The sequence below is a fragment of the Peromyscus eremicus genome, chromosome 6 (genome assembly GCF_949786415.1).
Source record: "Peromyscus eremicus chromosome 6, PerEre_H2_v1, whole genome shotgun sequence".
Taxonomy (NCBI): Eukaryota; Metazoa; Chordata; class Mammalia; order Rodentia; family Cricetidae; genus Peromyscus; species Peromyscus eremicus.
In genome coordinates, this window is record NC_081421.1 from 109,269,761 (window position 1) to 109,283,854 (window position 14,094).

Here is a 14,094-nt window from a genome sequence, read left to right on the forward strand (position 1 = left end):
CCAATTTAACCAAACAATGGCTTTTAAGTTTTTTTTTTTTTCCCCAAGATTTATTTTTACATGCATTGGTGTTTTGCCTACATGTACGTCTGTGTGAGGGTACCATATCCCCTGGAGTTACAAACAGTTGTGAGCTGCCATGTGGGTGCTGGGTATTGAACCCGGGTCCTCTAGAAGAGCAGACAATGCTCTTAACCACAGAGCAATCAGTAATGGCTTTCAAGTGAAGGTTTTTATCAATACAAAATTATTTCTGAACCCAAAACAAAAATGGACTCCATTCACTGTCACTAGATTCAAGTATTAATGAAAATTCTTCAAAACGACAATTGACGCTTGTTTCATGTAAGGCTAGCATGAAGTGGTTGTGTGAAACAGGAACCTCTAGGGATGTGTCTCTTTAAATCTAGGATAGAACCATCAAGATTCAGGCTTTTGCTGAGCAGTGGTACATCTGTCATCCCAGCAGTTGGGAGACTAAAGTAGGAGGATCATTAGGTTCAGGTGAGACAGAGTGCTACATCACTACATTCAGGGCTGCCAGATGGCACTTACTTCCCAAGCCTAATTTTGATCCCCAACACCTTACAAGGTAAAAGGAGTAAACCATATCCCCCCAAAACATCCTGACTTCCTTCCACACTTGTAGCATGTATTCATGCATATGCATGCACAAACACACATAAAATGGTAAATGCAATTTAAAAAACCATCTAGATTCTGTCTCAAAACAAATTCAAAAAGGCTTTGCCATACTCCTAGGGAGGAAACAAGGAACAGGAAACAAAGCCTTTCAAATCTCCCACCTGGTCTCCACTCCCGCCCTTCTACAAACAGTATTTTCCAAGGAGAATTGAAAGCAGGCCTCACACAAACAACACAAAAGCTGTCAAGACAAACACAGCTGAAAACAAACGGCAAGTTCGCTTCTAATCTCTATACAGAGCTCACTTACTAGAAATTTACACCTGAAAATTTCAGTAAGCTTACATTTCAGGATCCATTTAACCCAAGTCCCAAATGGTAAACAAGCATTTGACTCCTAGTAATCTTGAAATGAGCTGATGCTGGTGGCAAAACTTTGTAAACAACTGTGAAAGCAAAGGACACTGTATGCTATTTTTCAAAAACCACAATGCAATAGGTTCAGACAAAACACAGGCAGAGCACCAAAGAGCACTGGACTTCATGCGATATAAGGCCCGAAATACATGACCTCCAAGCTGTACACTTCCATTCAAAGGAACCAACCAAAAGAAGTAGATCTCTTCCTCTATGCCTTGGTAAACTTTTCACTTAGAATATTTCCCACTCGCAGACTATATTTCCTCCCGTGGATAACCCAGAACTCCCATTAAGCACAGATACCACTTTATACCACCACACCAATATATATACTCCTTTTTAAAGTTGTATTTCCTTTTCCTTCAAAGATGGTTTGGCTAACCTCAGGTGCTTTGGTAAAGCAAACTAACAAACTTCATTAGACCAACCAACTCCCAGAAAACAGAGGCAGATGAGTATAAGGCAACAAAATCAAGACAGAAAGTTTACTGCAACCACCACACCACACTACCTGCCAAACCGTAAGCATCAGATGGCAATGCTTTATGCACAGAAAGTCCTTGTCAATCTCCAGGTAACCGTAGCAGGCTGTCTCAGGTCAGCCACACTAAGAACTACATTTACAGGATGAGGAGCTGATGCAGAAAGGCTATCTAAAGAACAGCCACACCAATGTGGTTACAACGGCTAAGAAACAGTTAATAGTTTCTGGGGTAATACGAGACACCCCAAAAATCAACACAGTACGGTGACACATGCCTATAACCCAGAGCTTGCGGAGTACAAACAGGAGGCCAGGGATTTAAAGCCACTGTCAGCTACAGAGCAACAGAGACCAAACAGAGTCAAACAGCCCCGCACCATCGGCCTTCTATGCAGACACTTCCAGCCAGACAAGAGGACACCAGAAGATCAGGGCACTGTCAGGTACTAGCCACGCTAGATCCATCTATCCTAGCAAAGGTCTCACGTTTTCATATTAACCACATGAAACAAGATTAACCAGATGTCATTGGACATGTTTTATTACATATTACCACAGAATAATAATTCCAGATGTCAAAATTACACTTTCAGAACCAAGAGAAGTCCCAACACTCGCACAAAAGCTGCATCAAAGGCAAAGGGCACGAAGATAAGCAATGCTACTTACTTGCTTTCTTATGTAGTAACTTGTGAGTAGCCCAACTTCCTTTAAAGCATTCCTAAAAGAACAAACAAGGAAATCAGTTTTAGGCCTTCCTTAATCAGAAACATTTTTAAGAACTGTTACACAGAAGAAACACTTATTGGCCAGGCATGGTGGTATTAATCCCACCCCTCTGGAGGCAGAGGCATGCTGGTGGGTTCCAGGCCACCCAGGACTACACACTGAATGAAAGACTACCTCAAAAAATAAAAAATAAATATAAAGACTAAAACACAAGAGTTTGCAAGATAAATGTTTATAAAAAGCTTAAGAAATGACATCAGCTAGGCAACGGTGGTGCATGCCTTTAATCCCAGCACTCAGGAGATAAACGCAGGAGGATGGATCTCTGTGAGTTTGAGGCCAGCCTGGTCTACAGAGCTAGTCCAAGGCTGTTACAGAGAAGCCCTGTCTCAAAAACCCGAGAGAGAGAGAGAGAGAGAGAGAGAGAGAGAGAGAGAGAGAGAGAGAGAGAGAGAGAGAAGGGAGGAAGGGAGGGAGGGAGGGACAAAGAGAGATAAACCAAGCAAACAAGCAAGCAAGGCCATCAACTCAAGTATGAGTTCAGAAAGGAATCTGAGTTGGGGTTAGCTCAGTGGCAGTGTGTGTAGTACCTTCACTAGAACTGCGGTAGCCCTGCCCCAGCCCACCCCTGTCCTGTGACTGAACATTACTCCCTAGGGGAAGGCTTTAGGAAGGAACCCTGCTGGAAGAAGTGGGTCACTGGAGCTAGCCTTGAGATCTAATGTCCGGCCCGCCTTCCTGAGGGCAAACACAACGTGACCAGCTGCCTCATGCTTGGCCCACCAGCTTTCCTCACTGCAATGAACTATATAAAAGCCCTCCCTAAACTGTAAGCCAAACCAGCCATTCCTCCTCTGAGTTTCTTCTCCTCAGGAAGTTAGCCACAGCAATGAAAACTAATACAGTAACCAAGAGTTAGAGAGTTCTCAATGTTTTAACCAAAGCAGAAAAACATAATGGATATAAAAAACTGAAGTTTTCCTATTAGCTGTAAAGATTATTTTGCATAGAATCAGCTCCCATTTCTATGGTTCCATCCTACCATTCAAAGCAAAGCAAGAATTGTCTGCATTAAAAGCCAATTCTCCATAGTTCTTCAGGACCTCATGGATCATTGTGAGTGTACACAGGAGATGGTTTAGCAGTTACAAGATTGAACAGACACCAAGTTCTGTTCCTAACACCCACATAAGGAGGCTTACAACTGCCTGTAACTCTAGCTCCAGGGAATCGAATGCCCTCTTCTGTCCTCTGCGGACACTACACGTGCATGCATAAACCCACACACACACAAATTTTTTTTTAATCTTAAAAAAAAAAAAAAAAGTCTTAACTTTGGGTACATATCTGGAGACCAACACTGTCATGTGCTCAAATCTGTATTGGTTGTTCCCTAGTCTGAAGCCTTTTTGATATCTACTATTGCTAGAATAGACTCATTCTTAACATAATCTGACCCTCTTTATCTCCCCCTATGCATAGTACTGTTTATTTTTATTAGTCTTTATTACTTATATTATGTGATTAGTTATGAAATATTTGTCTCAAATGGTAAAGAACCATCTTATATTTACTGCTGAATGTCTAATGTCTAGCCTAGTACTTTACTTACAGCATGAACCACTCCCCCTAAGATAATATACTTCCAACATTTACGCCAAAGGCAGACACACAACACCCCCATTTCCTCTGGCTACATATCTAGGATCTCTAGAAAGCCTGCAATGTCAACAATCCCATGTCACCAACATGTCTTTTTTTAAGATTCATTTGCTAGGGCGTGTGTGTGTGTGTGTGTGTGTGTGTGTGTGTGTGCGTGCGTGCCTGCATGTGTGTTGTGCATGTACATGCAGTACAAAGGCCAGTAGAGGACATGAGAACCTCAGGAGCTGGAATTTTAAGGCAGTTGTAAGCCACCCCATCAGAGCTCTGGAAACTGAACTCTAGCCCTCTGTGGGAGCAGCAAATGCTCTAAATCCTGCATCATCTATCTAACTTCCCCCAAAACGCGCCGTTTACAGCTCTGCATTTGGTTTAAATTTTATATCCAACATTATCATTTGTCATTTCTTTGTCATATTTTATTTTGGTTGGTCAATTCCTTCTGATTATCCATTTTTGTAAAATGTCACAGGACATTTTGGATGAGGAACACCCATGTGAGCTGAGTACAATTAACAGCATCACTGATGGACACAGACAGAAGCGGACACTGGTGGCTGACGGACATGCACGTCTAGTATGTACTGGTAATCTATGGACTAAAGAGTTAGAATTCTGTCACTGCTGTTTGGAAAGAACTGGTTGCTAAATTTGTCCAAAATATAAGTTGGGCATAGTGGTGCACATACCTGTAATCCCAGCACAAAAAAGCTAAGCTAGGATTGCCACGAGTCCTTAGGGAAGACCCAGCTTGGACTACATGAGAATTTGTCTCAAAAATAATAAAAACAATGTACCCAAATGTGCTTAAATACTCTCAAATATTTTTAACTTTCCTTTGACATATGAGGTTGAGACCAGAGCAATTCTTCAGTAGTTAAGTGCACTTGTTGCTCTTGCAGAAGACCCTAGTTCAGTTCCCAGAACCCACATGGTGGCTCACAACCATCCTTAACTCCAATTCCAGGGAATCAGATGATGCTCCTGACCTCCAAGAACACCAGGCACCCACATGCAGACACAACACTCTCACACATGATAAATACATCTAAATGATAAATAAGGTAATAAGCATCTTGAAATCATTTACCAAACACTAGGCTAGGCATTTTACATGATCTTATTCACCTTCTTCCTAACTCTAAGAAGGGTACCATCCATCATTCCTCTCTTAGAAGATGAATTTTCCAAGGACACTGGAACAAAGACTGAAACCCAGGTCTGATTGCAAATGCAGTCTCCTTCCTTAGCTACAGTCACTGACTTTTTAAGTTCTGAAATCCATAAACAATAACACATCATTTAGTTCCTTCTCCGCCGATCAACTGGCTCAGGACAAGACAATGAACAGCAGAGAACTTTGTTAAAAACAACAGTTAAGAAACTGAAATTTTGGCTACTGCACATGCCTTTAAATCCCAGCACTCAGGAGGCAGTGACAGGTGGATCTCTGTTGTGTGATATTTTGTGTTAACCATAGAGGTCTGGAGGTCTATACAGAAAGGAGACAGCAAGTGATAAGGCTGGGATCTTGGCCCTTTTGGTCACAGGATTCAGAGAGGTAGGAAGTGACTGTGGCTGCTCCTTTGCTTCTCTGGTCTTTCAGCTTTTATCCCGATATCCGACTCCTGGTTTTTATTGGTAAGACTACTTAGGATCACACTTCAGATGTCTGTGAGTTGGAGTCCAGCCTGTTCTACATAACTGTTCTACAGTTCCAGGACAGCCAAGGCTACACAGAGAAACCCTGTCTCAGGGGAAAAAAAAGAAAGCAAAAAGAAAAATAGAAAGAAACTGAAATTTTAAGTTCAGCCATAATTAATAAATGACAGTAATTAATAGACACCTTTGTCTAGTATTATCCATCTTTAAAAGGATAATGTAAAAGTAGAATTCTGCTTTCCACAGCAGGCCCATTTCTTCAAATTTCATTTAATGAACTGAGAGCATACTGACACCACAAGGAACTTCAGAAAACACAAAAATGAGTGACCCTCAGCCATCTCAAAACAAAACAAAACAAAACAAAACGCTTACAAGTGAAGAAAATAGAGTACATACAACTACTACTAATTTAGAAAGAAGGGATAACTATCAAGACAATTATCAGAACCTTTAGAAAGATCAACTTTAAGGATAATGTGTCTTATTCCATTAAAGGAAGAAATGTTCTTAAAATGAAACAACTAAGATAAACACATTTTCATGTTTTTAAATATAAAATACAGCATAATAATAAAATGAACCATTATTTATATAGTTTACTTTTCTGGTCAGTGCCTTACCTACTCATTTCACCTACCAAAACCATTTGGTAGGAACTATTAGTGCCCCTATTCTGAAGACAATGAAAGCCAGAAGTCATCTGCACAAAGTTATACAGCGGAGGAGCCTCCTCCTGCCTTTTCAGACATTTACTCAGGCATTCAAGTGTGTTGACCACTTGCTGCATCCAAAGTACAGCACAAGGAAATGGGCATTCGGCTGTGAAAACGATAGCTCACCTTCTGATCAAAGACATTGTTTTCTAACGAATGAGGTAATTGCAGGTCATTAAAATGTTATAAAAGAGTTACGGTGTTATAAATAGGTGTCTTTGTAGTTTGGTTTGGTTCGAAAGACAAGCTGGCCAGCATTAGGAAAAGTGAGAAGCATAGAAAAAAAACTCTGAAGAGAACATGCCCAAAGGCAAGCAAAGCCTTAGTCACAACACTGATGTAAAATGTGTTTAGGAAAAGTTACAGTGGCTTACTTAAGGTCTCTACTGGGGCTGAAAGAACAGCTGTGATTTCAGAGAGCAAGGGACATTTTGGGTAAGTAAAGAGTATACACACAGCCTATGACTACAGCAAGACAATCCATCCAGCCTGAGAAGAGCTACCCTAATTGTGGAGTCAGAACACAAAGGCAGGAATAATCTCAGCACTGAAATAAGCAAGAGCCAACTGGGGGGAAGAAAGATCTTGTCTGCTTCGGTTTGAGTCGTTTATTTACAAAGTGACTACAGTGGAGAAATGAATGAACTACTCCACTGAGTGACAGACTTTACAAGCTGCCCGTGGAAGGTGACAACAGGAATGAAGACAGACAGAAGCCCCTCTGAATGTCTGATGACAGGTGCAGCAGGAATACTAGTAATATACCTACAGGCTCCAGCCCAGGCTCCATTCTGTCTACCATAATTAAGTCTCGGACGCTCTGACAAATGTCTGACATTTCTTCAAACTACAAAGATTCAATATTCTTTATAACAGAATGACACCCACGCTTCATGAACAGTTTCCCAAAACCTTTTAAGCTTTTATATATATTTTTTAATTAATATATAATTACATCATTTCCCTCTTTTTCCTCTCTCTAACCCTCCCCATAAACCCCTTGCTCTTTCTTAAACCCATGGCCTCTATTTCTTTGTAACTACATGTGTGTTAGACTCTTACCTCAAGAAACGAAGAAAGAGAGAGACAGAGATAGAGGAGAAAGAGAGAGACAAAGAACAAAAGATAGAAGGAAAGAAAAGAGAGAGACAAAGAAATGTAGAAAGGAAGAAAGGAAGACAGACAAATAGAAACAAAGAAAAAGAAGCAGTGGCTGGGCTGAAGAGATGGCTCAATGGTTAAGAGCACTGGCTACTTCCAGGGGACCCAGGTTCAATTCCTAGCCCATGGGCTGGCCTTGAACTCACTATGTAGTAAACCAGGTTAGCCCAGTAGAGTTCTACCAGCCTCTGCCTCCCAAGTGCTGGAATTAAAGCACCTCCCAACTTTAAACACTGTATAGAGCTGGGCATGGTGGCACACACCTTTAACCCCAGCATTTGGGAGACAGAGGCAGGCAGATCTCTGTGAGTTCAAGGCCAGACTGGTCTACAGAGTGAGTTCCAGGACAGCCAGAGCTAGACAGAGAAATTCTGGCTCAAAAAACCAAAATAAATAAATAAATAAATAAGCACTGCATAGACTAAATTAATCTACTAAGATGACTCACAATTTTCATAGCAAATTTTTATTTTATTTTATTTGTTTTTTCAAGACAGGGTTTCTCTGTATAGCTTTGTGCCTTTCCTGGAACTCTGTAGCCCAGGCTGACCTCGAACTCACAGAGATCGGCCTGCCTCTGCCTCCTGAGTGCTGGGATTAAAGGCATGTGCCACCACCACTCGGCAAAATTATTTTAAGCCCAGGTCCCACACAGAACTCAGTAAGCTGGAATTGGAAAATGTTAAAGCAACAAGAGGCCCTGTGCCGATTGATAGCCCTAATGCTATTTTTAGATCAAGCAACACTTCCCATGTGCATCATTTTGCAGAATGATAGCAACAAGGTCAAGGATCACATACTCTCTAAAAACAAGACCCTTCCAACTGTGAGGAACTCTTGTGATGGCTTATCTACAAATGTTAAGGCTGTTAATCATACGTTTTAATTTTATTTATCTTTGCATGTACTTTATATTTGAAAATAGTTGTTTTTGTAGTTTTCACATAACTATCCTCGCCCTCCCAGACAGGGTTTCTCTGTGTAGCCCTGGCTTTCTGGGAACTCATGAGATCTGCCTGCCTCTGCCTCCCAAGTGTTGGGATTAAAGGCGTGCGCCACCGCCTGGCCACTTCTTCAGCTTTACTTAGATATCAGTATTAATTGTACTGGAATCCTTTAAAACACAAGCATTTACATTGTAGGGTCTTATCTTAATTTCAGTGTCAGTGCAACCCTGTGAAATACAGAAGGAAAACTATCCTCACTCTGTCTGAGCAGGGTAACACTGGAACTCGGGATGTTAAGTATCTTCACTGACTCAAGATCTCACAGGAAATTAGCAGACCAGGGCCTCTGGACTATTGATTAATTCACTGCTCCCAGGAACCTGTCAGTTTATTACCAAAATATTTATATGCCCCTCGTCAACAAACTGTAACTCAGAGCCCAATAGCTACCTATTGCTGCCTTGCCATCATTCTGAGTCACAGTGGAACACAAATACTATTCAGTAAACACACACTGCCCATTCAGTGCTGGCTTTGCTCAGCTGCACACTTCCTAAATACATCGAAGCCTTAAAGCATAACCTTTGAGGGAACTGTCCTTTTCACTCTAGGGGAACTTCAGTAACACAAGTGACTCATCTCTTTAGCTCACCGGCTCTCTCAATTAATAATGTGAGATGCCAACGGAAAAGAATGAATTGCACAGACCCCCCCCCCTCCACTCCCACACCCAAAGTTGCTTAAACGCCAAAGCACAGTAGTAAAACACTGGAGAAGTGAGGCTGAAACTAGCTCTCCTCTTCAGGAGACTGCGGCCACCCCGAGGCCCCGGCAGGTCGTTTCCGTCTCCGTCCCGGATTGCACAGGCACGGGAGTGGAGCCCCGGGAGCGCAGCCCGCGGCGGTCTGGACCGGACCGGACCCCGGCTCTGGCGGAGGTCCTGGGCTACCGGTTCCCGCGCGTCCCCACCTGCCCACACACCTGGCCGCCCTCCCCGCCGCCGATGCGCCGCCCGAACCCGCCGCAGGTCGGCTTCCGCTCCCGCGAGCGCCGGCGGCCGGCTCCCGAGGCCCGGGCCGCTCCGAGGCCCGAGGGGGAGGCGGCAGGGCCCGGAGGCGGAGACCCGGAGGGGCGCGGGGTGGGCGGCTACCTGAGAGCAGAAGTACGAGCCCTGGATGCCCAGCTTGATGCAGGTGGGACACTGGAGCTTGGCCTCGCTGCTGCAGCCGTCCGTCTCGCAGACCCGCGTCTCCACCGCCGCCATGCTGCCTGCCTGCCTGCCTGCCTGTGGGAGGAGGAGGAGGAGGAGGAGGAGGAGGAAGGAACGGCCGAGGGAGGGGAGAGACCCGGCCGGGGAGGAGCTCGGCCCGTAGGCCTAGGCGCTGGACGGGGAGGAGTAGGGCCCGCCCCTACGCTGCGCGCCCCGCCCCCACCGCGCACGCGCCGCCAGCGCCCCGCCCCCCCCGCCCCGGCCCCGCCCCCCGGCGCGCTCTCCCCTGCTGCCCCGCCCCTCCCGCGCTTCCAGCCGGCGCCCGACAGCCCCGCCCCCGCCGCGCACGCGTAGTGGCGCCCCGCCCCGCGGCTCGCCCTGCCTCTGCTTGCCAGCCTAACCTTGCTGCGCCGGTGGCGCCACGTGAGGTCCGTGGAGACCCTGTACCCTACTTCCGTTCGCTGTCTGCGCGCCTTCTTGCCTCCGGCGTGATGTCAGGACACCGAGGGTGCAATTCCTGAGCCCCCAGTGTTCCCCACACTTGCAGGTGTTGGAAAGGACGTGGGGTCCTCTGCTTGGTTCACCTGTCGCTTCTTGGGAAGTAACTCCCTTTTCTGACTTGCGCTTCCCTCTGGTAGTGCTTGCCTCAAACCTGATCCTCACAAAAAAAAAAGAAAAAAGAAAAAAAAAGCTCATTCTCAAAAAATTATCAATGGAGCCGAGATAAGACTGAAATCAGCCCTTTCTCGAGCCTTTCTTTCACACCCCGCCATTGAAATAAATAGTGCTAGTAACTGTCAGATTGTTCAATACCAACGATGGTTGTTTTTTTTTTCATATTAATCCGATTTTATGGTTTGAGAGAATTCTGCTAGTCAAGAAATGTGAAAGTTAAAAAGCTTTTAGACTAATCTTGTGAGATACAAACCTGTCGCCTAAATCTTTCAGCTACACATAATGAGTACATTCCAGAATTGCCGTTTTCTAACTTGTGTTTGTCACTAGAAGAAAAAAAAAACAACAGACTGATATTTATTTGATCATCAACTAAACGCTGCAGATATTTTTTATCTTTTCCACCTTAACAAACCAGAAAAGTTCATACTTTCTTGAATAACTTTTGCTATACAACTTCTAATAAAAGTGTATACATTTGGGCAAAATATGTCTGTGACTGCATATGTGTGTTTGTATATGACATATGACTACAAACCCGTTTCCTAAACTATGGCTCGTGACTTCTAATGTGGGGGTCATGAAATATTTGGCAAAAAAACCTAACAACCAAAAGTTAATTCAAAATTAAACGCCAAATGCACCATAGGTATTTCCAGCAGCACTTATCACGTGCATCAGGACTTCACTGCGGAGTTGATTCTGGACCCACTGACACACACTCTGCATTGCCTGGGGATGCTGTCACAGGGAGCCAACAAACGCTACCTGAACACCGCTGCTGGAGACTTCTGTATGTTGTGAATTACCGTTGGTTTGTTTTGTTTTTACCATACTTGGGGTTTTTCTCTTAAGCATAACGATTTCATTACAAAAAAAAAAAAAAAAAAAAAAAAAAAGACTTCTAGTATTTTCCTACCGTCATTCTTCATCTTGTATCAAATCAGTATATTTTTGGATTGAATTGCCTTTGAGTAGCTGTGATCCTATGGTGGTTAGAACTCTGCACAGAGAGTGAATTGGATGTTTCTATATATTGCTGTTGGCATTGTTGACTTGAATTTCATTTTTAAAAATTATTCAGAGCCAGGCGGTGGTGGCGCACGCCTTTAATCCCAGCACTCGAGAGGCAGAGCCAGGCAGATCTCTGTGAGTTCGAGACCAGCCTGGTCTACAGAGTGAGATCCAGGACAGGCACCAAAACTACACAGAGAAACCCTGTCTTGGAAAAAAAGAAAATAAAATTATTCAGTAGATTTTGGCTTGGATTAGACAGAATTTCCAATAATGTCTAAAATGGAACAAAATATACTTTTGCCATTTTTTTTGTACCATGTATTTATACAAAGCAGCATTATCAGCATTGACAATTTTAAATCAAGATATTAATCAACTATGAAAAACATTAAGGGGTTGGGGATTAAGCTCGGTGGTAGAGTGCTTGCCTAGCAAGCACAAGGCCATGGATTCGGTCCTCAGCTCTGGAAAAAGAAAAAAAAAAAAGAAAAACATGAAATATACTCTATGACCTATAGTGTCAAATATTCAACTAAGATTTCTATTCTTTTTTTGGCTTTTCTAGACAGGGTTTCTCTGTATAGTCCTTGTCCTGGCTGTCCTGTCTACAGCTTGCTCTGTAGACCAGGCTGGCCCCAAACTCAGCCTTCCAAGATCTGGGATTAAAGGCGTGCACTACAACGCCCTGCTCAAGATTTCTTTAAGTAGAATGAACAAGCACATATGTCTCATTAGTAATGCAAATTTGCTTTTATCTTCAATAAAAAGTATTAAAATGTTAAAATTACTCTAGAGACTAGAGACGGCTCTGCAGTTAAGAGGCCTACTGACCTTGTAGAGGACCTGTCAGATAGTGCACAACCACCTGTAACCCTGGAAATCCACTTCCTCTTCTGACTTCCATGGTGGTGTTGGTTATTTTTGTACTTTTTTGGCTCTTTGCTCTTTTGGGGGGCCTGCCACCTAGCTCCCAAATAAACCATACACAGAATCTTATTATTACTTATTAATGCCTGGCTTTAGCTTGACTTATTTCTAGTCAGCTTTTCTTAAATTATCCCATCTATCTTTGGCCTCTGGGCTTTTACCTTTCTCTATTTCTGTATACTTTTACTTCTTACTCTGTGTCTTGCTGGATGACTGGCCCCTCAAGTCCTCTTCTCCTCCTTTTCTCATTCCTTCGGCTCTCCTCCCACATTTCTCCTCCTCTCTTATTCTTTCTGCCTGCCAGCCCTGCCTATCCTTTCTCTTGCCTTGCTATTGGCTGTTCAGCTCTTTATTAGACCAATCAGATGTAGACAGGTAAAGTAATACAGCTTCACAGAGTTAAACAAATACAACATAAAGAAATGCAACACATCTTTGCATCATTAAACAAATATTCCACAGCATAAACAAATGTAACACATCTTAAAATATTCTACAACACCATGGTCATCTGTACACACAGCATATACTCACACAGACACATACACATTAATAAAAATAAAATATATTTTAAAAGTTTATTTTTTAAAATTGTTTTGTGCTTTTTAGAATTGTGTTCTTTATTACATTGTGTGTGTGTGAGTGTGAGTGTGTGTGTGGTGTGTGTGTGTGTTGGCCTATGCACACTGTAGCAGGCATTTGGAGGTCAAAGGACGAGTTGCAGAGTCATCTCTTTGCACCATTTGAGTCCCAGGGATGGAACACATCACTGAATGTCTTGGCATCAAGTGCCTCTACCAGCTGAGCCATCTCACTGGTCCTAAAGAATTAAAATAAATTTCCTTGAGATTTGTTCTCAGTGTCTGGTTTGTATACCATTGTGTGAACCTCTGCACTTAGGGTTGTGTAAATAGTTCTCAGACCGAAAGGGTCACAACTGGGAAAGATTTATCAAGTCCTCCTATGAATAAAATATATTGAGGAAACTGGCAAGATGGCTCAGTGGTAAAAGTGCTTGCCCCTCAGACATAACAACGTGAGTTTAAATCCCAGAACATGTGTAAGGGTAGAAGAAGAGAAATAATTGCACCAATGTAGACAGAATTTTCTTTCCCACTCACCAGTCCCCAAATAACTGACATGAGACTCAGTGTTAATTATAAATGCTTGGCCAATAGCTCAGGCTTATTAATAACTAGCTCTTAGAACTTAAATTAATCCATTTATATTAATCTATATTCTGGCATGTGGCGTTACCTCTCTTTCATCTTGCACCTCCTCTTTCCTCTCCATATCTTGCTCAACTCCTCTGACTCCACCCCCTTTATCCCAGCATTCTCTCTGCCCCTAAAATCCTGCCTAGCTATCAGCCAATCAGCTTTTCTTTTTTTTTTTTTTTTTTTTTTTTTGATTTTTCGAGACAGGGTTTCTCTGTGTAGCTTTGCGCCTTTCCTGGAACTCACTTGGTAGCCCAGGCTGGCCTCGAACTCACAGAGATCCGCCTGGCTCTGCCTCCCGAGTGCTGGGATTAAAGGCGTGCGCCACCACCGCCTGGCCCAATCAGCTTTTTATTAACAATGAGAGCAACACATTTTTACAGTGTACAGGATTACTCCACAGCACACAAAGCTGTCCTCTGATTCCCAACATGCATCCCACGGCACAAATGCACACATATACCACAATAATAAATAAATCTTTAAAATATATTTTAACTGGGCCATATAATGCAATATAGTTATTTGCTTTTTTTGCTACATTGTAAACTTATTTATTGTTACTAATACACTTGTCTCATACTTTAGTGACTACATGTATTCTACTGTATGAATAATTTAC

The 14,094-nt window shown here is 43.0% G+C and overlaps 1 protein-coding gene across 1 annotated transcript in view; it reads right to left on the reverse strand.

The window, feature by feature from the left end:
• Positions 1-9,807, reverse strand: part of Metap1 (methionyl aminopeptidase 1) — a 35,180-nt gene extending 25,373 nt beyond the window's left edge. Inside the window, 2 exon segments of the mRNA XM_059266335.1 lie at positions 2,219-2,270; positions 9,577-9,807. Coding sequence (XP_059122318.1) covers positions 2,219-2,270; positions 9,577-9,690 — 166 coding nt within the window. The 5' untranslated portion in view covers positions 9,691-9,807.
• Positions 9,808-14,094: the final 4,287 nt, after the last annotated feature.